This window comes from Zingiber officinale, chromosome 1A (genome assembly GCF_018446385.1).
Source record: "Zingiber officinale cultivar Zhangliang chromosome 1A, Zo_v1.1, whole genome shotgun sequence".
NCBI lineage: Eukaryota > Viridiplantae > Streptophyta > Magnoliopsida > Zingiberales > Zingiberaceae > Zingiber > Zingiber officinale.
Window position 1 is genome coordinate 2,806,326 of NC_055987.1, and position 24,932 is coordinate 2,831,257.

General features: G+C 47.5%; 1 protein-coding gene and 1 long non-coding RNA gene across 2 annotated transcripts; one reads left to right on the top strand and one right to left on the bottom strand.

Annotated features, from left to right (window-relative positions):
* The first annotated feature begins 1,741 nt into the window (after positions 1 to 1,741).
* On the top strand, positions 1,742 to 4,904 carry LOC122015534 (auxin transporter-like protein 1). Its single transcript, XM_042572485.1, has 7 exons — positions 1,742 to 2,191; positions 2,280 to 2,465; positions 2,607 to 2,719; positions 2,839 to 3,022; positions 3,109 to 3,206; positions 3,779 to 4,244; positions 4,327 to 4,904. The coding sequence occupies exons 1-7, from the start codon at positions 2,000 to 2,002 to the stop codon at positions 4,552 to 4,554; spliced, it is 1,467 nt and encodes a 488-aa protein (XP_042428419.1). The 5' UTR covers positions 1,742 to 1,999; the 3' UTR covers positions 4,555 to 4,904.
* LOC122015539 lies at positions 2,746 to 3,021 on the bottom strand. The gene is made up of 2 exons (XR_006120916.1): positions 2,888 to 3,021; positions 2,746 to 2,790 (listed from the first exon to the last, which is right to left on the bottom strand). It is a non-coding gene; the product is annotated as an uncharacterized LOC122015539 (long non-coding RNA).
* Positions 4,905 to 24,932: the final 20,028 nt, after the last annotated feature.

Here is a 24,932-nt window from a genome sequence, read left to right on the forward strand (position 1 = left end):
TCGCTGATAATATTTCTTCCGCACTCTTTCTTTTTTTTCCTCGATAATAATATGAATCAGAGATTTTTTTTATCCATACAATGTAAAGTAAAATGTTTCATAAAAAATTAAAATTAAAATTAATAAAGTTTTATTTACGTTTAATGTGTCAAAAAGATTAAATAATTTAACATTGTTAAATAAATTATCTAAATATTAGCGAGAAAACTAAATTTATATAAAAATAATATTTATTTTTAAAAATAAATTATATATTTTTAAAACCGATCCTTAACTTGAATTTTTTTAAAAAATATATTAAACGATATTTTTAATTTATTTTTACCTAAGACCTCCAGAAATCTTGAGATGACCTTATTGGATCAGTAATGTTAGGTTGCAGGAGACAAATTCTATCTTTTACTATAATTCTTATTTTCTACTAGGGCCTTAAGATTTATTTGAAAAATAGTAATTTTTTTTTTTTTTTCTAGAGCCTCAAGGATAATTGAGACGGTCTGTGTCATTACAATATAAAAAGAGGAAAACTAACAAACTAGATTGTATTGATCACTTCAATTTTTTTTTTAAAAAAATACCAAGTAAAAGAAACAAATTTACACTTAAGATACACTTACGTAATCAAATTCAAAAATAAAAGTCAATAATAAAAACAGAGAAACATAAATTATCAAATTGCATTAAACATATGATCGTCTGACTTTGCTTGACCATTAATTTAGCTAAGACTGACACAAGAAAATAAATTATAAAAAATAAGTTGCGAGGCCAAAGAAATAGAAGACTGTTTGACTTTTGTGATCTCGCGATCGCAGCCTTAGGGAGTCGTGATGCATAAACATGATAAATCTTAAATCGAGAAATATTAATATTTATTAAATCGTCAAATTTTGATCTGCTCGATCGACTCAGATATGATTAGGATGATCAATATTGGGACAAGTGTTGCAGTGAATTTGGACTTTAGAGTGAACCCTCGTAACTTTAGGTTAATGTTTTTTTAAATTCTTATTGATGGAAACAAATATGAAAGGAGGAATTTAACGATATATTTTTTTAATTTAAATAAAAATTACTTTACATTTCCTGAGTTCTGTGACATAACATGGCAACGGCCTAATTGGCTTCGATTTTCCGGTTCAATTTAATTCGGCTGTTCATCCTCGAACCAGCCGATACATAGAATCAGGCTCGTGGTAACCTGAGTCGTGACTCGAATCTCGCCCCTCCTTGTGTCACGCTGCGTGTTCGCATTCGCGTGGATGACGCGATAGGGCTTGGAGTGCCACGACGAGCACCACGACTCGAGAAGCAACTTTATATGATTATGTAGGGGCGGATAAAGTGAATGGACCCGAACACTAGAGAGAAGATTATGTAGTGATTTAATGAATAGCTAACCATGATTAATTTCCTAATATCATCATCATAATGACGATTATAATGTCTCAATAATAAAAGCAGGGCTGGCGAAGGAATCCGGTAAAGTATCCTTTTCATCATTATATATATATTTTTTCATTTATTCTTATGTTGGAGACTAATTCCATCTTAAAATTGCACTCCGAACATTGTCTCATCATAATTGTAGAGTTCGACTTGTTTGAAAGGCAAACCTAGTCTATGATTAGATCGATTTAAGAAATTGAGTTATTCCCATGACAAGACTGTTTAGTATTCAAAAGAATCAAAGTTCAAATTAATGGAAAGCTTATTTTGTTTTTACGAGTAAAAATAAAACCATTGCGTTCATCCTCCATGAAAATGGAACACAATCTAATAATTGATCCATAGGCCATAGCAGAGTCTCAATTAAGCAACCCTAGATACTCAGATTAATTATTATAGTTATATAATTATTAACGGTGCATCACTGCATGGCCTGCACACTGCACACACCAGATTTTAAATGGGCGACGGTGTTTGGATCTGAGCCTTCCTCCAGTTAATGTCCTGCAACAACTCATTGTAGCAGAAGAAGAAGAAGAGGAAGAAGAAGATGCAGCAGAAGCAGGCAGAGGAGGCGATAGTGTCGCGGAGCAACAGCACCTTGAAGGAGGAGCTGGAGCAGGACATCGACGTCGGGGAGGGAGAAGAAGAGGCCGCCGGCGCGCATGGATTCAGCATGAAGAACTTCCTCTGGCACGGCGGCTCCGCCTGGGACGCCTGGTTCAGCTGCGCGTCCAATCAAGTACCTAACTCTCTTCGGTAGCTTATCTCTGTTTTGCTCGGAAACGGTCGATCATGTCCAAAGATGGCTCCTTTTGCATCGAACGCAGGTGGCGCAGGTGCTGCTGACGCTGCCGTACTCGTTCTCGCAGCTGGGGATGGCGTCGGGGGTGATCTTTCAGCTCTTCTACGGCTTCATGGGAAGCTGGACCGCCTACCTCATCAGCGTCCTCTACATCGAGTACCGCTCTAGGAAGGAGAAGGAGAACGTTAATTTTAAGAATCATGTCATCCAGGTACCCATCACAGCCTCTGTTTTTCCCTATTTTGCGATTCAAGAAAAAACAGATCTTTAGCTCTTGCTCTGTTTCTTCCGGTTTTGAGATTGAAAAAAAATAAAAATCAGATCTTTAACTCTTGTTCATTCTCCTCAACAGTGGTTCGAGGTGTTGGATGGGCTGCTGGGACCGTACTGGAAGGCCATTGGACTCGCCTTTAACTGCACCTTCCTCCTCTTCGGCTCCGTCATCCAACTCATCGCTTGTGCCAGGTATTTCATCTTCTTCCTCTCCTCTCCTCTCCTTATCAGTTATCTCTGTATTTTACAGAGAGTAGTGATATCTGTAAAAAAAAAAAATTGATTAAATTGGTGGTTTTGGGAGGATGCAGTAACATTTACTACATCAATGATCGGCTGGACAAGAGGACATGGACCTACATATTTGGCGCCTGCTGCGCCACCACCGTCTTCATCCCTTCCTTCCACAACTACAGGATCTGGTCCTTCCTCGGCCTCGGCATGACCACCTACACCGCTTGGTACCTCGCCATCGCCGCCATCGTCCACGGACAGGTAATTAACTAATTCATTAGCCGATTTAATTAGCTTGTTGATCCTATTAATTGTTGTTGACAAAACTGGGGGTTTGGATAATGTAGGCCGACGGCGTGACGCACTCCGGTCCAACCAAACTGATGCTCTACTTCACCGGCGCCACCAACATCCTCTACACCTTCGGCGGCCACGCCGTCACCGTGTGAGTGTCCTTTTGTTGTTAAAGTAAGCAGCCGCTTAAGTGATCGCCTTCCTCAGTCAATTCCCATTTGATCCTGGGCTAGAGGTTTCCAAACTCGACTTTAGAGGTGCCGTCCCTTCCACCGGCAGCTTTTGCCGGGTGGTGGTGGGAGCGGATGGCCTGGATTTGGAAATCATTCCCCATTCTCTGTTGTCGCCACTTCTTCACTTTTTACTGCTGCTCCATATGATGTGGAGTAGCTTCGCGTTGCCATTTGATAATGTGAAAGTGATCGCAAGCTGGATATTTGTCCAATAAAGAGCCTTTTTGTTTAAAAAAAACCAAGGAGATGATCATGGAAGAATCATTTAGTGGCGACGCAAAGTCTCAAGGCTGAAGTGGTAGCAATGATGAAGGCATAAAACGAGCCTTTGTTGTTTTGCTAGATGTAAAAGAACAAGATGGGGACCAAGATTATCTAGATTTGATCTAGTCTTCTTAGGATTAATGGCGAACAGTGAAGCATGACACTGCCACTGTCTTGAATAAATTTTATTAATTTGAATTTGAAAAGATTGTCATTGTTGTGGCAGGGAGATCATGCACGCGATGTGGAAACCACAAAAGTTCAAGTATATTTACTTGCTGGCGACGCTGTACGTGTTCACGCTGACGCTGCCGTCGGCGGCGGCCGTGTACTGGGCGTTCGGCGACGAGCTGCTGAACCACTCCAACGCGTTCTCGCTGCTCCCCAAGTCGCGGTGGCGGGACGCGGCGGTGATCCTGATGCTGATCCACCAGTTCATCACCTTCGGCTTCGCCTGCACGCCGCTGTACTTCGTGTGGGAGAAGGTGATCGGGATGCACGACGCCAACAGCATCTGCGTCCGCGCCGTCGCCCGCCTCCCCGTCGTCGTTCCCATCTGGTTCCTCGCCATCATCTTCCCCTTCTTCGGCCCCATCAACTCCGCTGTCGGCGCCCTACTCGTCAGCTTCACGGTCTACATCATCCCCGCCATGGCCCACATCCTCACTTACCGCACCTCCGCCGCGCGCCAGGTTCGTATATACACACCATCACCGTTCTGTTTCTGCTGGGCATTCCGCCGAACATGTGGTGAACTCTCCTGCTTATTTGCAGAACGCGGCGGAGAAGCCGCCCTTCTTCCTCCCGAGCTGGACGGCGATGTTCGTCGCCAACGCCTTCGTCGTGGGGTGGGTTCTGGTCGTCGGATTCGGGCTGGGCGGGTGGGCGAGTGTGACCAACTTCGTGAAGCAAGTGGACACCTTCGGCCTCTTCGCCAAGTGCTACCAGTGCCCCAAACCGCAACCACTGCCTGCTGCCGGACCGCAGCAGCCGCTTCACTGATCATGCATGTTTCATTATGACATATTGGCTTCTGCTTTTGCTTCTTGTTTGCCGCCTGTAAAATAGGAACGGGGGAAGAAGGGTTGTGTGGGTTCGGGAGAAGGGTTGTGTGGGTTCGGGCTTCAGCTTTAATTGTTCAAATTAATGTCCTACCAAATTGTGTCCCGGCGTCGCTGCTCGAAGCCTCGAATTGGTTAGCCGGAGCGCAGAACCTTTGCTGTGTGACCGTGCAAGGCCTGTGCATGTGAGGGAGTTGCATGGGTCAGTCATTATGACGAGCACATGGCGTGCGTCTTTTATAATTAAATCAAAGTCATTTTTTAAGCTAAATAAATAAATAATTGTACGCTCGACTTATTTGAAGCTCACATGGTTTGGCACGTTGCTGTCGAGCCATTTCATCAGCTGCACTGCTGACTCACATGTTTTGGTAGGGATTCAAAACGCTTTATCATAATGTGTGAACAATACTGTCAATTTGTGGCACTAAAATCATGGTCGGTTTGACTCAAGATCTTGTCGGAACTAGAGGAATACGTAGAAACCAGTTGAATATATAGTTGCTATGTGATCGTTTTCATTAGTCAATAACGTTGATGCTGGTAGAGGGAGGCATGTGAAACTATAGATTTTAAGTGGTTAGACACTCGAATTCTGTATTACAGATTAATCACCTACATAAAAGTTAAAAAGTATTTAGAATAAATAAATACATGCGTACATTTTGAATTGAGAATTCCAGGTAAAGTCTGTAGAAGTTCCACCGAAAGCTTGTCTTCTATTGTCGTTAAAAAGAAAAGAGTACCATGCAAGTTCTGCAATGGTTGCATGATCAGACAAGTTTCAGTAATAACCACGATCGATGTTCCCCTGTTGCTTCCTGGCTCTTCATAGGCTTCAAAGGCGCTAAGTAGGATGGGGCTTCAAAGGCGCTAACATCTTTACCATGATTAGTATGATTAGCCTTCGCACATGTAAAATTAAACTAGGATACTTGATGACAGTTGTTGACTATATGATTTGTGGATTTTACTTTGCCCCTATTAGTTTTATGTTTTTGACCAGAGTTGGGTTTTTGCTTCAATTTGGCTCCAAGTCAATTTATTTATTAATTTATTATTATTATTATTATAATAATAAGAAATAAGGATCAAAATGAAGTAGACTAATTGAGTAATAAAGATGAAGAAATTGTTGGTGATGCGGTAATAAGGGGGCCATCAAGTGCGGGTTAAGGGTGAAGATAGCAGTCGACGTGGATGTCAAAGTTAAGATGGTCAATGCAGAGAACCAATGGGCTCATCAAAAGTGAGCTGAGCGGAGGTCGACTTCAACTGTCGATCGAGCTTGATGGGTCTTGATCCTATCCAAACGCTGAATCAACGGACGCTGGGCACGTGGCGCTCTCCGCACGGATGACGTAGATCTCCGGCCGGTCATACAGAGCTCCGGCGAACCTACAAAGAAGTTGGGTCGGGAAGGGGTTCCCGGCGACGACCCTCCGACGCTCAAGTCAGGCAAGTGGACAACAAAGGGGTGGCTTTTTAGATCGTAGAATGCGTACCTCCGGCGAAGTATAAGGCTCCTTATATAGAGCTGTGAAGGAGCTCATGCACACCTACCGAGGCAAATACGTGTCCTTAGCCCATACCTCGGTATGTGTTTGTCAGACAAGCTTACCTGACACCATACTGCTACAGTCCGAGCACGTCTATGATGTGACAAGGGAACCCGCTGTCATAAGATCCTGTGTATGGTCCAATCGTCGAACATGTTCGCTGTCAGAATATGCTTCTCTGTCCTTTTGTATCTTCTGTTCCTACGCCAAGCGTCCTACCGGTCGACAGTCATGGGCATCGTCCGACCGGTCACTCGTGCTGGTCCACTTAGGAGATTCCCGGTAATGTGCTCTGTGGGCTGTTCGCAGTATTGCTACCTTATGCCTTCGGTCGAGTGGGCTACCCGCTCGGTCGTACAATCCTGTTCAACGAGCGTCGGAACCCTGACTTTAACCTCTCGCCGGGTGCCTTTGACTTCGACGAGACCCCGTTCGGTCGGCCGATCTCCCCTTTCTCCGGTCGGCCGTTCGGCCCTCTGACTCCACGTGGCGTTGACTTCCCTCAGAGGGGGGTCCCTGTTCTTGCCGCCGGATCAGGTCTGATCGGCCAGGGGCCCAGGAAGCTCATCGAAACAGATCGCTTGCCCGGATAGGGTCATATAGAAAGAACATAAGATGACGCATAACTGACCGAGCAAGTGCGGGCCAACTGGAGCTCGTGCCCGGTCAGGCAATAAACAATCTACCGAACTGAGGTACTACGAAGTAAGCAGCTGAAATCGACCGGGAGGGGGGTCTCAGCCAAGCTGCTACTCCGCTCGGCCACACAGTGGACCCCTCCCATATCTCTTGATATCCTTCTGAAAGGTAATGCCGCTGACAACAGGGTATGGTTAATAGGTAAATTGTACGATGGAAGCTTCTACTGTCATGTCAAGGATTGACATGTTCTATTAAGGTATGTTGTAAGAGACACTTTTATGATATTTCTTTTCATAGTACGGTTTGAGGAGCATGTCCACGCCTTGAGAAGCGTGCACATTTGCCCACTATAGCACTATAGCACTATATAAAGGGGGCATGCCTCGACGAAGGTATGTAACATCTATTATTTGCGCTTGTGCTTTCACTGTTGCTTTGCCATCTTTCTATTATTCCGGCAACTGGCTTGAGCGTCGGAGGATCAATGTAGAGGATCCCTTCTCTGGCCCGACATCGACATTCTATGTGTTGTAGATCAGAGCGGAGTCTTCACGAGATTAGAGTGGAGTTGTCACGAGATCAATAGAGGAGCCACATCCCTAGCTATCCTTTTTCATCGTTTTCGGACAGGATCAGTTGGATATATGTAAATGGAAAAGAGGTGAAGAAAAAAGAGAGTTCATTATAAATGAGATTTTAGTCCTACGTTGGAAGTTTCAAGGCATATTGGTTAATTTATATTGCAGATTCACAAGTATTGTAATTGTGAATAAATGTATGGGGAGAAACTCTTTCTCACGTATGGATGCGTAAGGGGTACAAATACATGCCTAGATTTACACTGAATTTAGTTGATTTGTGTGTGAGCATGACCTAAGTGCGTTGAATGCTGGACTGGGCAGGACAAAATTTATTCAAGTGAAAGAACTAATGTTTTGCTACTCGAATATTTTTGCTTGTTGCTCAAATATAACAGATGCATTAATCGATGATTAATGAGGAATCTGTAACTTCTAGATGTTTGAGTTGGTTGGGTTAATGGGCAGTAAATGCTTTGATTTAGTCATTGAATACTGCAAGGGTCTAAGCTCTTATATAAGGAGGTTATGACCAAAAGCAAAAGGATGAGCTAATAACAAAAATATTCCTCTACTATTGTTCCCCTAAATCTTTTCTCCACCATGCATTTTTTTAGTGGTTTTCTTATGATAACAATTGGGTATTTTCTTAGTTTGCCATGAACAATCCGTATTTGGTTGAGTATATGGTTCTTCCATTATATCCTAAAAACAGACGGCCATCATAACCTCAAAGCATGACCGGAGGAGGACGAATCTGTTTTAAGGAAACTGTGTGTTGGATCGCGACGACCGGCTAGAAGGGGGTTTGAATAGCCTGCAAAAAATAAAAACACAAAACCCTTCTCAACTTTTCTTAAACTAACACTTGCATAAAATAAATAAGCAGAAAGTAAAAGAAGAGGGGGATAAAACTTTATCTGCAACGGATCGCGCTTGACGCGATCTGGTCAAAAACCCAACTCCGGGCGCCCGGAATGGTTCTGGGCGCCCAGACGGTCCGAGAGCTCGGAATGGATCCGGGCGCCTGGACCACTAAGTGAATTAAGTTGACTTTCTGCTCCGGGCCTTCTGCTCTGGTTCTACTCGCCTTGGTTCGGGTCTTCCGCTCCGACTCTGCTTGCTTGGGTGATTTCTGCCATCCGGAATAGGGCTCACCCCGAACCCAACTTCCGGTCTTCTCGAGTAGGCTTCCGCTCCGGATTCTCGTTCCTCGGAATCGTCACGAGCTTCCTTCTCGTCCGCCAGCGTACTCATCCGTAGTCTTCGTCCCTAGGTCGCACCCCGTGCTAACCTTCTCGCTAGCTGCGTCTCTTGCTCCTCGAGCAGTCTTTCGCTCCGACTTCTCGTCCCTTGGAACCATCGCACGCTTCCTTCTCATCCGTCGGTGTACTCTTCCGCAGTGCCTCGTTCCTCGGACGCACCGCGTGCCATCCTTCACACTAGCTACGTCTTCTGCTCGACTCCCTGTGCTCCTAAGCTCCTGCACACTTAGATACAAGGTTAAAAACCGACAGTGTTGGAGCAATCCCAATGGTCCGTGGGACCATGTGTTTTGGTGTTTGGGCAAAGGGTTTAAGTTAGGTTTACCCTCGTTATTTGATATGTGTACTTGAGTTGTGCAGGACTGCAGGTGACACATGTGACTTAGGTTGATGGCTTCGGGTCCAGTGAAGGATGGAGCATCCGAGGGACCGTGGACAAGGCAGCAAGGACAAGGGCTGAGGGAAGCGACTTCGAGGCATACGCGAAGGATGTCATTGGGGATGAGCCGCGGGCTTGGACGCATCCGAGGGACGAGAGTCAAAGGAAGTAGGCTTGAAGGCAAGAGGTCAAGGCTGCAAAGAAGAGTCAAATGAGTCGTGAGGGTACGAGTGCATGAGAGATTGTACTCGGAGTAAAATCTTAGTTTTAGGGTTTTACTGTAGCGGCACTGTAGCAGTTACTGTAGCGTACTGTAGCAGTCGATTGGTGTATGGACCAGTCGACTGATGCACTGTAGCAGAGAGCCGTTGAGAGAGCCGTTGGGCTGACACCAGTCAACTGGTGCATGGACCAGTCGACTGGTAACGGGCAAATCAGGTTCTGATTTGTTCCAAGCTCTATAAGAAGGAGCTTGGTATGGCCGGCCAAGGTGACGAAATTAGACTTGGTTAAAGCCTAATTAGTAGTCACCAAAGTGCTCAAGGTTCCCTTGTGTCCAAGTGTTGTTGGTGAGTGTTGTGGTGAGGTTTCTCCACCCACAAGGAGGTTGAGCTAGCCGGAGTTTCCGGGGACTAATCCACCGACGGATTGAGGGATCGTCCACCTTACGGACAACCATGGAGTAGGAGCATCATCTCCGAACCACGTTACATCGAACGTGTTAGCGGTTTGGTTTGCATTTCCTTTCTTTGTCTTGTATTTAGTTTAGCTTGTTTGTTTTTATTTGTATTCCGCTGCGCAAGCTAACAATAGTGTAGGAAGCTAACGATTTGGGGGTGCCGTCTATCCAACCCCCCTTCAAGCCGACCGCAAGATCCTCCAACAAGTGGTATCAGAGCGAGGGCGCTCTCCGTTGGACTAACTGCCAAAGAAGCACAAGATGACCGGCTTGATAGAACCGCCAAAGTTCGAATTAAGGAGGAAGCTTATGGGACATCACCTTTTGGATGGTGAAGATGAAGAACTTCCTCGACACGGATTGGAACACAATGATGGTCGTCGAAGAGCCATTCAAAGTCCCAAAGGACAAGAAAGGAAAGAAGCTCCGAACATGACATTGGACGGAGGAGCAAACCTCATGATCGGAGGCAAACTCAAAGGTAATAGCAATTTTAATTGATTTATTGCCTCCTAATGTAATAAGTGGTGTAGGTAAATATGAGAACGTCCATGAATTATGGAGCAAAGTGAAGAAATTTCCATGGGAGGAATTTTTGCCTACACAAGAAGAAGAAGAAAAATCCGAAGAAAGTGATGGAGTGGTCCAAGAGGAGAAGAAGGACCAATCGGATGTGGAGCCCAAGGAGATGGTTTTAGTAGCTCAAGAAGAGGAGGTGGAGCAAACGGAAGTTGAGTCATGCTCAACATCCTCAAGGGTTGAAGAAGAATCCAAGACGGATGAAGAAGAGGTCTTGGAGGTCAACCTAGTGAGCACCTTCACCGAAGCTAAGTCAAAGGACCACATTGTATGCTTCGGGTGCAATGAGAAGGGACACTACAAGAGTAGGTGTCCATTGGGTAAGAAGAAGGTAACTCCTAAACCCAATCAAGTTATTTTGAATACTAACATGGGTTGTAGGAATGAAGAAGCCCAAAGGAGGAGAATGTGCATTACATGCTTCACGTGTGGGGAGAAGGGACACTACCACACCAAATGCCCCAAGAAAAGGGAAATCAAGAAGCTTACATATTTAAAGAAATGGGAGAAGAAGAAGAAGAGCTCAAGCCAAGGGGGAGCTTCAAGGGTAAGGGAGGTATACCCTAATTTGAAGTGTAATTCAAATTCAAATTCTTATGTTCCCATGCATGCTAGGAGAAATAATGATTATCATTATGTAGCAATGAAAAATTTTGGATTTAGATATCATGATAGGAGTAGGGTAAATGTGGATCATAACCCTAGGAAATCTATGCATGATAAATTTAGAAATGATAGACCTAAGGAGACCCAAGACATTAATCCCAAGAAGGGGAGACATATGCCTAGAAAGGGTAGGTCTAGGAATGTCCATGGTGGACATGTTGACTCTAGGTTTAGGAACCTAGAAAGGGAAAATCAAGCTTTGAAGACAAAGCTTGATGGTTTAGAGAAATTCCTTAAGAGATTCACTATTAGATCTAAGGGATTAAGTATGGTCTTGGGGAGTCAAAAACCCAACAATGATAGATCGGGTTTGGGATACCGATCTAGTGTCTCCAAGGTTAAAAGAAGACCATGTGCTAGGGTGGCACATGATAAGGGCAAGGGAGAGTCATCCAAGGCCAAAAATAAATATGCTAGGGTTGCATATGATTATGGTAAGGATGATGTGCCCAAGGTCAAGAAGATAAGGAGATCTTCTAAGGGACATCATTGTGGTTTGGTCACAATAGATGAGTCACCTAGGGAGGTGACTAAGGTAAAGAGTTCTAAGGGGAGCTCAAAGAGTCAATTTGGGACCCATGGTCAATGGATCTCAGGTGGGTTCTACTTGGGAGTCTAGAGGAGCCATGAAGTGTGCCAAATGGTTTGGAGACGGACTTCAGTCTCAAACCTAGGGATTTGGCGCACATGGTTTGTGTTTCATGCAAGAAATATGACATTTGGGGGTCATATAACATGAAAATTGGTTTTGGATGTATAGATGTCATATAAACCAATGCTAGGGATGCATTATGGGTTGGTATGGGCAAATACATCAAGAGAAAACCAAAACTATGACTTTAGGTCAAAGTTCAATTGAACCATTTAGCTAGTTTTGAATTTTGTGTCAATCTTGGGATTGGTGATAGATATATTTTTTAATATATTTTTCCCAGGTAGACAAGGGTACAATAGACCTCTCCACAAAATTTGGGAATTTTTGGAGGTCTAGGGAATTTCTGGTGCATTTCTGAAGTTGATCTGAAAAAGTTGATTTTTTCAGAAATAGGGTACCAGTCGACTGGTACAGATACCAGTCGACTGGTAACAGTGTTTTTGAGTACAGAATGTCTCAGTAAGCTCATTTTATCGATACCAGTCGACTGGTGATGATACCAGTCGACTGGTAATAGTAGAAATGCTTCTGTAAGGTTGTGTCGAAGGAGGCAGTCGACTGGCACTTAGGGCAGTCGACTGATACTAGTCTGAAATTGTTTTCAGCATTGGTTTGTGACCATGTCAACTCGCTTAGATGTATAGGATCCAAGGGGGATTAATACATGAGTTTAGGGTCAGTTTGGATGATAAGTTTTCAACAATTGGGATATTGTTGGAGAACTTTTTGGATGTTAGGCAAAGGGGGAGAAGTAAGGTTTAGTTGGGAAAACCTTAGTCCTTTTGCGTAGGGGGGAGCCTTGGGATAGGTTCTTAAAAGACCCCTTGTAAAAATCCTAGCTCATTGGGGAGCATAGGTATAGGGGGAGCCTTGGGATAGGTTCCAATACATGATACATCCATTCGGCGGTGTAAGTCCAAGTGTGTAGCCTTGGCAACGTAAGTCAATTCGGCGGTTGCCAAGTGTGTAGCCTTGGCAACGTAAGTCCATTCAGCGGTGTAAGTCCAAGTGTTTAGCCTTGGTAACGTAAGTCCATTTGTTATTAGCATTATTTATTTGCTATTTGTTTTCCCTAACTTAAACGTATTGCCAAACACCAAAAAGGGGGAGATTGTTGGAGCAATCCCAATGGTCCGTGGGACCATGTGTTTTGGTATTTGGGCAAAGGGTTTAAGTTAGGTTTACCCTCGTTATTTGATAGGTGTACTTGAGTTGTGCAGGACTGCAGGTGACACATGTGACTTAGGTTGACGGCTTCGGGTCCGGTGAAGGATGGAGCATCCGAGGGACCGTGGACAAGGCAGCAAGGACAAGGGCTGAGGGAAGCGACTTCGAGGCATACGCGAAGGATGACATTGGGGATGAGCCGCGGGCTTGGACGCATCCGAGGGACAGCCGCCGTTTGAAATGGACGGTTGGATGATGACCTCGTTATCGACGACCTGGATCGGACGGTGGAGGTTGCTCCCGGGCGGCGATATAAAGCTCGCGACTCCGTTTCCGCCGCCTTGTTGCTTCATCCTCCTCCGGCGCTTCTCTGCTCATTTTTTTTTCTCCGGCGACCTCGCCCCTCCACTCTTCGGCAAACCTCAGGCCCTCGTCGATCATCTTTCTTGCTCGTAAGATCCTCTTTCTTGTTTCCCAACGTTTTCTGCTCTTTGTTACTCGTTTCCTTCAGTCGGTTTTCCTCCATTCCTTGCTTGAACCTTCTCTTTTGGTCCCGTATTCTCGTCTTTCGCCTATGACTAGCACCTCGCAGTCGACCGGCGGCGCTCCGGGTCTATGGTACACGACCATGGAGAGCCGCTTTGATGAGGAAGACGCATTGCGTCTCGTTCGGACTTACGACCTGCCGACCGACCACCAAATAGTGTTAGCCACACCGGCCGATCGGCCTCATGAACCGCCGCCCCGCTCCGTTCTTTTCTTCCGAGATCAATTTCTAGCCGGACTGCGTTTTCCACCCCACAAGTTTTTCTTAGAAGTTTGCAATTATTTTCGCATTCCGCTCGGCCAGGTAGTTCCCAACTCTATTAGGCTGCTGAGCGGAGTGATAGTTTTGTTCAAACTGAACGACATCCCCTTAGACCCAAAAATTTTTCACTACTTCTACTATCCCAAGCAGGCCGAGTGGGGTACTTTTGTTTTTCAATCTAGGATAGGTTTCGTCCTCTTCAATAGCATGCCGAGCTCCAACAAACATTGAAAGGAGCATTTTTTCTATATACGTTTTCCCGAGCGGCCAACTTTTCGCACCAAGTGGCAGACGACTATGCCAGCGCAACCGGAGCTCGGCAAGTTTAGAGGCGACGCGGCCTACCTTCATGCAGCCGAACGGCTGGTTGGTCAGCGTTATCATATCGACAAGCTGCTCCTTCCGGGAGTAATGCACATATTCGGCTTGTCTTCTACCACAGCCGATTTGCCCTGCAGCATGAGTAAGTTCCCTTATCTTCCCGTTTGTTTTGTTCTAACTGATTTATTTTTTACTTCTGCAGCTGAAGTCATGTGGCGCGCCAAGGCTACCGAGAAGCTCAAATTGAAGGCCGCTCAGATCAAGGCGGTGACGAACAAGGAGGCCGCCGAACGGGGCCTTTCTCCAGCTGATCCGGCCGGCGAAGAAGGGGAGGGGACACCAACTATCCCCGAAGCCTCAGACGCCCCTGCCTCTCACGATGAGGCCGCGGGCGACATAGAACCTCCTACCGAAGCCGAGGTGGAGGGTCGTTCGGCCGATGACGTGCCGCTACGCACTCGGAAGCGCCGACGACCGGAATCCGCATCTGCCTCAACTACACTTGATGAGTCACAGCCCGAGCGGGGCGCGGATGCACCGGCGCTGTCCGGGACGGTTTCCCTCGAGAGTACTCCGACCCCTCGTGGTTCTCCGAGGGCCAGCTCTGAGGTGCCGCCATCCAGCCCTTCTAGAACTCTGCGCCAGATCGCGCTTGGCGAAGCTTCCTCCTCGCCCACCGGTGGGCGTCCAGGCCGACGCCCAAGAGCGAGCCGAGCGCCGAATTTAATTAAAATGCTCGCGCCTTCCTTCGAGGCGCATATGGTCGCCGATCGACCTGGTCCTCGAGCGCAGACACTTGACAGCCCTCCGCCCAAGCTTGGGTGGACGCCGGCCGAATAACCAGTCGACTCCCGGCAATTACGACAAGAATCTACAACGAGCCACCGGTATGCTCTGCTTTGTTTCATGATTTAAATTATGTTTTTAACCTGTCCACAAGAACTGGGTGGAGCAGATCGCCATTAGCGATCGATTGGCCGAACTGGAGGACGAGTTGAAAAAACAAAAAGCTGCGGGGGGTACCGAGCAGTCGACGGCCGCTCTGGAGAAGGTCAAAAAACTACTGGATGCCGAACGGAAAAGGGCTAACGATTTGGCGAGCAAGGTCGTTCGGCTTGAAACGATGATCAAGCAACGAGACAAGGAGATCAAAACGGCGACCACTCGGAAGCAACAGGCCATCAATGATATGGACCGCATGAAGGTGGAGATCAGGGGGCTGGAACAACGCATCAAAGATTTGGACGCCCTGCTTGTCACCGAGAAAGAGAGCCGCTCGGCCGATCTCCAAAGATTCGATGGAGATTTGAAGGATCTTCAGGCCGCCAGCGACGCTGCCCACGCCGCGCTCAAAGAATATCAAGAGGGGGAGTCGGCTCGCTCCGAAGAAGGGAGGAAGGCGTTCCTCCGCTCGGAAGACTTCGGAGAGAAGTTTACCGACAAGATATCCCTTACTTTCGAGGAGGCGATCAAGGCGGCGGTGGGCTATCTGAAGACCAAAGGCCACTTGCCTGCCGAGCTGACCATCCCCCCCGAGGACCTCGCGAGCGTGATGGACTCCATGCCCGATGCTCTTTTTGATTTTGATGTGTGAGGAGCGTTTTCATGAACTTTTTTGTATTCCCGCCGTTCGGCCCAACTTATCTCTGTAATGACTTGTTTGATTTACCTAATGAGTCATAGATGACCTTCTGCTCCTTTCACTTCTGTTTTAGCAAGGCATTTTTTCCTTCGGCACGCCAAAGTGTTCTTTATATCCTTTCCGCTCGGCACAATGGTTCTGTCCGGCTCAATTCGATCGTCTTAATGACATCTATCATGCGACCGTGCAGCCGCTAGGCTTTCGAACGTAACCGCTCGGCATTTACATGCTAATATCCCTAACTTTCACTGACCAACTTTTTCTTTGTGCCTTACCCCAAAGGGGTTTTCCGTACATTTTTGATGAGCGAGCCGCTCAGCTGTATAACCAGACTATCATTGATTGTATCATGTGACTGGCTATCCGCTCGGACGTTTATAGACACCGGCTCGTCTCTCGATATTTGACGTCGGAGCTCGACGGCCTTCCGCTCGGACGTTTATAGACGCCGGCTCGTCTCTCGATATTTAACGTCGGAGCTCGACGGCCTTCCGCTCGGACGTTTATAGACGCCGGCTCGTCTCTCGATATTTAACGTCGGAGCTCGACGGCCCTGACGCTTATTAGACCGGCCTCGCCTCTTGATATTCGCCTCGAGCCCGCGGCTTCCACGGGCGCGTATAGACGCTCGTCTCTCAATATTTAACGTCGGAGCTCGACGGTCTTCCGCTCGGACGTTTATAGACGCCGGCTCGTCTCTCGATATTTAACGTCGGAGCTCGACGATCTTCCGCTCGGACGTTTATAGACGCCGGCTCGTCTCTCGATATTTAACGTCGGATCTCGACGGCCTTCCGCTCGGACGTTTATAGACGCCGGCTCGTCTCTCGATATTTAACGTCGGAGCTCGACGGCCTTCCGCTCGGACGTTTATAGACGCCGGCTCGTACAATATACCTCCGGCCTAACGGTCCGGGGCCTTCGATATCGAGCGTGCGGCTCGGATATTTATATGCCCCTGCCGAACGGCACGGGGTCTTCACGCAGTAAGCCGTTCGGCGGAGAATGCTCAATGTGTTTTCATCTTTTTGCTTCCTGCATTACAAGTACATAGGCGACTAGCATATACACAAAAATGAATTACATTCGTGCACCTTTCATCCAGCTCGATAAGGCTGGAGATGATTTGCACTCCACGGTCGATCCAGCTGCCGCCCGGCTTCATCCTCCAAATAATATGTGCCCAAGCGGAGCTTTTCAATAACTTTGAAGGGGCCAGCCCACGGTGCCTCCAGTTTGCCGACGTCGCCGACCGGCTTGACTTTCTTCCAGACGAGATCACCGACCTGGAATGATCTGGGGATTACGCGGTGGTTGTAGTTTTGCTTCATCCACTGCCGGTACGCCATCAGCCGAACGGATGCCTTAGCTCGCTCCTCGTCAACCAAATCCAGCTCCATATTCCTCCATTCGGCGTTGCCATCATCATAGCTCATCCTCCGGATGGACTCAACACCGATTTCAACCGGAATGACCGCCTCGCCGCCATAGACCAAATGGAACGGTGTGACGCCCGTCCCTTCCTTCGGAGTTGTTCGGATGGTCCATAAAACGCCCGGCACTTCATCCGACCAACTTCCTCCCAAATGGTCGAGCCGAGCGCGCAAAATACGAAGAATTTCCCGATTGGCCACTTAGGCTTGACCGTTGCTTTGGGGATAAGCCACGGACGTGAAGTGTTGCTCGATGCCGTAGCTTTTGCACCAATCCTCTAGCATCTTCCCTGTGAATTGCCGCCCATTATCTGAGACCAATCGACGAGGGATGCCGAACCGACAGATGATGTGTTGCCAAATAAATTTTTTGACCATCTGTTCGGTGATCTTGGCTAGCGGCTCGGCCTCCACCCACTTGGAAAAATAATCAACCGCCACTAGCAAAAATTTCCGCTGCCCGGTCGCCATCGGGAATGGACCAACAATATCCATTCCCCATTGATCGAACGGACATGAAACTGTGGATGCCTTCATTTCTTCTGTCGGTCGGTGGTTGAAGTAATGGTACTTTTGGCATGAAAGACACGTTGACACTGTCCGAGCGGCATCTGCTTGTAAAGTCGGCCAGAAGTATCCAGCTAGCAGGATCTTCTTAGCTAGTGCTCGTCCGCCCGGATGTCCTCCGCACGATCCTTGATGTACTTCTTCGAGGATGTAAGCCGAGTCCTCCGAGCTCACGCATTTCAACAACGGGCGTGAGAAAGCCTTTTTATAAAGCTGATCGCCGATGAGTGTGAACCGACCGGCTCTCCTCCTTAGCCGCTGGGCTTCGTACTCCTTGGATGGAGTGGCGCCCGAGCGGAGGAACTCTATGATGGGCGTCCGCCAGTCACTTGGAAATGTGAGGCCTTCCATCCGGTCGACGTGCGCCACCAACAGTACTTTTTCAATTGGCTGTTGAATGGCGACCGACGTTATTGAGCTCGCGAGCTTGGCTAACTCATCAGCTGCTTGATTTTCTGCTCTGGGTATCTTCTGGACAATAACTTCTCTAAAATCGGCTTTCAGCTTCTCGAAGGCTTCAGCGTAGAGCATTGATTTCGAAGGTACCAGAGAGCTGCTGAGCGGCCAACTGCGAGTCCGAGTGGAGTGTTACCCTACCGGCTCCCACATGCCGGGCAGCCTGCAAGCCAGCTATGAGGGCCTCATACTCCGCCTCATTGTTGGTAGCTTTATAATCCAGGCGGACGGATATGTGCATCTTTTCTTCTTGTGGGGAGAGCAGCAATATTCCAATCCCGCTTCCGAGCCGAGTGGACGACCCATCCACATATATTCTCCACATAGCTTCCGGCTCCGGGTTTTGCACCTCAATCACAAAATCGGCCAAGGATTGTGTTTTGATCGCCGAGCGGGGCTAGTATTGGATGTCAAATTCACTTAGCTCTGTCGTCCATTTGATGAGCTGTCCGGATGCTTCTGGATTTAGTAGAACACGTCCGAGCGGGCTATTGGTTTTGACAATAATGGTATGTGCCAGGAAATATGGACGAAGGCGCCGAGCGGCGAGGACCAGAGCGAAGGCTAGCTTTTTCAACATCTTTTAAAATGTGACTAAGGAAATACACAGGCTCCTCTCCGCTCGCCCTCACCAATGCTGAGCCGATTGCCTGCTCGGTCGAGGATAGATAAATACAAAGTGGCTCACCAATAGTCGGCTTGGCTAATACCGGGAGCGAATTTAGATATGCCTTCAAATCTTCGAACGCCCGGTCGCATTCTTCGTCCCAGTAAAATTTTGTAGCTTTGCGTAAGATCTTGAAAAAAGGAAGGCTCCGGTCGGCGGTTTTGGAGATGAATCTGGATAGAGCGGTTATCCGACCGGTCAAACGCTGCACCTCCCTTGTATTTCTTGGGGGCGGCATGTCTTGTAGGGCTTTCACCTTGCTGGGATTTGCTTCGATTCCCCGCTCGGTCACTATGTACCCCAGAAAACGCCCCCCTTTTGCTCCGAACAGGCACTTCTGGGGATTTAGCTTGACTCCATATTTGCGCAGCGTTCGGAAGGTTTCCTCCAAGTCTTTGAAGAGATCTGCCGCTCGGACGGATTTGACGAGAATGTCGTCCACATAAACTTCTAGGTTCCGCCCGATTTGCTCTCTGAATACTTTATTCATTAAGCGCTGATAGGTGGCTCCCGCATTCTTCAATCCGAACGGCATCACATTATAGCAATAAGTGTCGTCAGTGACCTTTTCTTGATCTTCACGGGCGAGCGGCACTTGGTGATAGCCCTGGTAGGCGTCGAGCATACAGATTAATTCGCAGCCGGCCGTAGAGTCCACCAGCTGGTCTATCCGGGGCAGAGGATAAAAATCTTTCGGGCAAGCTTTGTTGAGATCCCGAAAATCTATGCACACTCTCCATTTGTTGCCCGGTTTGGAGACTAATACTACGTTCGCCAGCCAGCTCGAGAACTGAACCTCGCGTATATGGCCGGCTTCCAGAAGCTTCTCCACCTCCGCCCGGATGATGACGTTCTGCTCGACACTGAAATCTCTTTTTCTCTGCTTTACCGGCCGAGCGTCCGGTCGGACATGTAACTCGTGCTGCGCTATGCTCGGCGAAATTCCGGGCAGCTCATGTGTCGACCAGACGAAGACATCATGATTTCTTCGGAGGCATTGGATCAACTCTTCTTTCTGTTTCTCCTCCAGATCGGACGCAATAAAGGTTGTGGCCTCCGATCAGGATGGGTGAATCTGCACTTCCTCCTTTTCTTCATAAATTAAAGAGGGTGACTTTTCGGTGATGGCGTTTACCTCGATCCGGGGCGCCTTCCGAGCGGAATTGGCTTCTGCTCGGACCATCTCGATGTAGCATCGCCGAGCTGCTAACTGATCTCCTCATACTTCTCCCACTTTGTCCTCCACGGGGAACTTGATCTTCTGATGGAAGGTTGAGACGACTGCTCGGAATTCGCTGAGCGCCGGTCGTCCCAGAATGACGTTGTAGGACGAGGGAGAGTCGACCACCACAAAGTTTGTTGTCCTTGTCCTCCTGAGCGGCTCTTCTCCCAACGAGGTAGCCAGCCGGATCTGTCCGACCGGCTGAACTTCGTTACCCGTAAACCCGTAGAGCGGAGTTGTCATGGGTAACAGCTCGGCTCGATCAATTTGCAGCTGATCGAACGCCTTTTTGAATAAGATGTTGACTGAGCTCCCTGTGTCAACAAATACGCGGTGAATAGTGTAATTGGCTATTACCGCTTTGATGAGCAAAGCATCGTCGTGGGGTACTTCAACTCCTTCCAAGTCCTCGGGCCCGAAACTAATTTCGGGCCCTGCCGCTCGTTCTTGGCTACAGCCGACCGCATGAATCTGGAGCTGTCGGACGCTCGCCTTTCTAGCTCGGTTGGAGTCTCCTCCGGTCGGCCCGCCAGCAATAACGCTGATCTCGCCTCGGGAAGTATTGCTTCTATTTTCCTCTTCCCGAGCGGACGGTCGAGACCGTTCTCTGGACGCTCGGCGATTCTCCTGGTAGCTTATTGTTGACTTATATTTTTATTTTTGAAGTTTAGTGGGTTGGCGGATCTAACCCGTTATGGATCCGTCGAATTCTGAGCTAGATTGGGATGGTACGGGTTGAAAAATTAGATGAGACGGGTCCGAAATCGGGTCCATTTCTTTTTGGCTTGACGGATTCTGAGATTGGCCAAGTTGAACCCGAAAGCGCCCGGTTCCTTCCCTATGAGTGGCCTCTCACTCTCCGGAAGCCCTTCTTTTTTCCTAGCCGCTTGTGCCTCTTCCACGTTGATGTATTCGTTCGCCCGGTGTAACATGTGATCATAGTCTCGTGGCGGCTTACAGATGAGCGATCGAAAGAAATCCCCATCCACCAGGCCTTGTGTGAAGGCATTCATCATGGTTTCTGAGGTGGCCGTTGGAATGTCCATCGCCACTTGGTTGAACCGCTGGATGTAAGCTCGAAGCGATTCACGGGCTTCTTGCTTGATGGCGAACAGGCTCACGCTCGTTTTCTGGTAGCGTCGACTGCTCGCAAAATGGTGGAGGAAGGCCGTTCGGAAATCTTTGAAGCTCGTGATGGATCCGTCCGGCAACCTCCGGAACCACCGTTGAGCCGATCCCGAGAGTGTGGTAAGAAAAACTCGGCACTTTACTCCATCCGTGTATTGATGGAGAGTGGCTGTGTTATCGAACTTACCCAGATGATCATCCGGGTCGGTTGTCCCATTGTACTCGCCGATCGTCGGAGGCACGTAGTGCTTGGACAGAGGATCTTGTAGAATGGCCTCCGAAAATTGGCGGTTGATCCGCTCGGGAGAGGCGTCCGCTCGGGGGGCTTTCCCTTTTCTGTTGTCTCGTCTTGGTATTTCATCCGAAGATGATCCCCGCTCTCGATTAGTTGCTACAGCTTCAAGAGTGCGGAAGAGAGCCCGATGGAATGGTATTGTCGCTGGTGGTGCTTCCGCTAGGCCACCAGACGCTGATGTTGCTCCGGCCGCTCGGCTGTGGCTTTCTGTTTTTGCTCCACGAGCTTGGCGGCCCTCATCTCGATCAGAACGTCGAGTTCCTCGTTCGAAAGCGTCATCATGTGTTGTCGTCCAGCCTCGTCCATTGTTCCCGTTCGGATGCAGGAGCGTTCCCACAGATGGCGCCAAATTGATCTTGTCCGAATCGCCGAACCAAAGGGCGCTGGGCACGTGGCGCTCTCCTAGTCGATGACGCAAGCCTCCGAAGCTCCGACGATCCTGCACAGAAGTCGGGCCGGGCAGGGGTTCCTGGCGGCGACCCTCCGACGCTCAAGTAAGGTAAGTGGTGGAAAAAGGAGCTCCCAAGCTGGCAGAATGCGTACCTCCGGCGAAATCTACGGCTCTTTATATAGGGCGGTGAAAAAGCTCCTACACGCCTATCGAGGCGCGTGCGAGTCCGCAGCCCATGCCTCGGTGTGTACCTGTCAGAGAGCTTACCTGACGCCATACTGCGACAGTCCCCTTGCGCCTTCGATGGGACAACAGGACACCCCGTTGTCAGACTAGGAGTATGGCCTAGCCGTATGATTCGACGGCTGTCAGAAGATGTTCCCCCCTCTTTATTGCTCATAATCCGGGGTGTCCGACCGGCTGGACAGGGAGTCCGTCCGACCGACCCTTCCTCCTTTTACGCGCTGGCCGGACGGTACTCACCTCGCGTCCGACCCGCCGTTGACATTGGTGTGCTGGGAAAATTTCCAGTAGGCGCTATGTAGACACTGTTAGCAGTGTCATTTTTCCCTGGTTCTTCCGCTAGGCTCTTAACTACTGTTTCGACAGAGCGTCGGAACCCCGACCCGGTCATGGCGCCTTTTGCTGTTGGGTTCTTCGGGCCGCGAAAACCGCTTTTTCGCGTCGCGGAAACCCCGAAGGACCCAAAGCCGTAGATCCGTGCAAAGATTCGTATACAAAATTCGAAAAACTATTTCTTGTACGAGTTCACGAACTGATCTACTACTTAGATCTACGAGGAAAAATGTTTACCCTTGTAGCGTGCCTTTCGCAATCCCGCAAGGTCCAAAATCGTCGGAACTCAAGATTGTCAACGTAGACAATCCTCTCTCGGTATCCACACGAACAAGGAGGGTTCTCTAACTCTCAAGGATGGAAGAGAGAGCACCACAAGTGTGCTAGCACTCTCTAGATGCTCTCGGATGGGATTGGAAAGAAGAGAAAAGAAGAGAAAACAAGAAGAATCTCACCACTCCTCTAGTAGTCTTCTCCTTTGTGACCTTCACACTCTCTTATTGTCTTGGACTTAACTCACACCTCTCCTCCCAATGAAGTGCACGGCAACCATCAGCCATGGAGAGACAAAGCAAGAAGGAAGATGATACAATAAAACCACATCAATGCACACAAATTGAAAAACTCCACACCATTAAGTGTGGCCGGCCACATAACTCCTCTCATTAATGTGGCCGGCCACATTAAAGAAAGGAGAGTGTAACCTCCAATGAGGTGGCACACCTCATGAGGTGGAGGTGATGTTTCAACTATGTGTCATGCCATGTAGGATGAGTCAACCTACATGATGTGGCAATGCATCAAGTCAAACTTGATGTTTCAACTTCCAATTTGGTCAAGTCAAACTTGACCCAATCTCTTCCTTGTTGAGTTAAATCCAAGCTTTGATTCAAGTCAATTTTAATTTAATGAATCTCAATTCATTAATATAAATTGACTCAATGAATCAAATGTAAATTAGACTCATTCAACAATTGAATCTAATTGAGTCTAACTCAATAAGTCTAATTCGAATCCAATCTTTGGTTCATCATATGAACCTAATCCTATTGGTTCATCATATGAACCTAATCTCCATCCACATGTTCTTTGTGTGTGACCTAATAGGTTCTTGTAACGTTGGCAATGTTTCTAAACTCTTTTAGAAACATAAGCAATGAGCGGCATCTAGCAATACATCATTGCTACCCAAGTTACAAGAAATGTTGAGATCCAACATCACCTTGTGATTACTAATTGTGACTCCTCACAATATGTGACATTGTCCTTCTATCCTTGACATCTAGATTGATCAATGTGAGGCATAGACCGTGTCATCCTCTAATCAATCTAAATCTTGAACTCCAAGTAGACGCACTCGATCAAATGAGCTCAACATCTAATATTGACTCATTTGGGCATGGCCATGCATTTAGTGGTCTCACTCTATCAAGAATAGCGATGTCGCTCCCGTCATATAGGAGGGATAGATCCCATCTACATCACTCACATCGCTCTGCATAATTCGTTATATACCCAGTAATCGCCTTTATAGTTCACCCAGTTACGGGTGACGTTTGACGAAACCAAAGTACATAACTCCTTATGTAGGGATCCATGGTGACTTCAGGTCTAAGAACTAATAGTCATACTAATAGCCACATGAGAAAGTATATGACACTCATATAACGATCCATGATACTTTCTCATGGCTGGTCATTCAGTATACATTCTCCAATATATACCCATGTGTCAACTTGATATCTCCATATCCATGACTTGTGAGATCAAGTCATTGAGTTGACCTACATGCTAGTCTTATTGCATTAACATCGTCCTTGAATGTTAATACTCGACTAGGAATGATTAAGAGTAGTGTTCCCTATATCATCTCACTATCGATTCAACCAATCGATTGATATAGGTAAGAACGATCTACTCAAGGACGTTACTATACTTAGTTTATTTGGCACTAAAACAAATAAGCATAATAACCAAACTATTGCCTTTATTAATATAAGAATATGATATACATGAGTCCATACAATCATCAAATGATTGGCTCTAGGGCTCTAACTAACATTTGCTACCGAATGTCCCTTGGTCGGCCGATCGGCCTTGTCCATTTTTTCCAAGTCCGGTCGGCTCACCCTTCTTCGGCGAGCTGCTTGGCCATTTGACCTCTACGTGGCGTTGACCCCTCGTTAGGGGGTCCCGGGCTCTTACCACCGGATCACTTCTATTGGGCAAGATTTAGCTAATATTATTTTTAAATTTTTAATTTCCTTTTCTAACTTACAACAGTCTTTAGTTAACAATTTAACAAACTTAATGACTTAGCTTGTCGATCTCGTTTTCCGTGTCTCCCCCTGAACTGCTGCTTTCTTCTGATGTAGCTCCCCCTTCATCGATGCTCTCGATGCTCATTTCGGAAGAGCTTGAATCATAGTCGTCGTCTTAATGACTCGCCATTAATGCAAGTCCAGTGAAAGCTTCGACTTGCGATTCGGACGATGTGTCATCCCACGTTGCTTTTATTGCCTTGCGCTTTTGGACAGACTTCTTGCTTTTATCCTTGTCCTTGTTCTTTAGCTTAGGGCAGTTGTCCTTGACGTGCCCTTCTTCGTCGCAGTGGTAGCAACGGATGGTCCTTTTCTTTTTACCC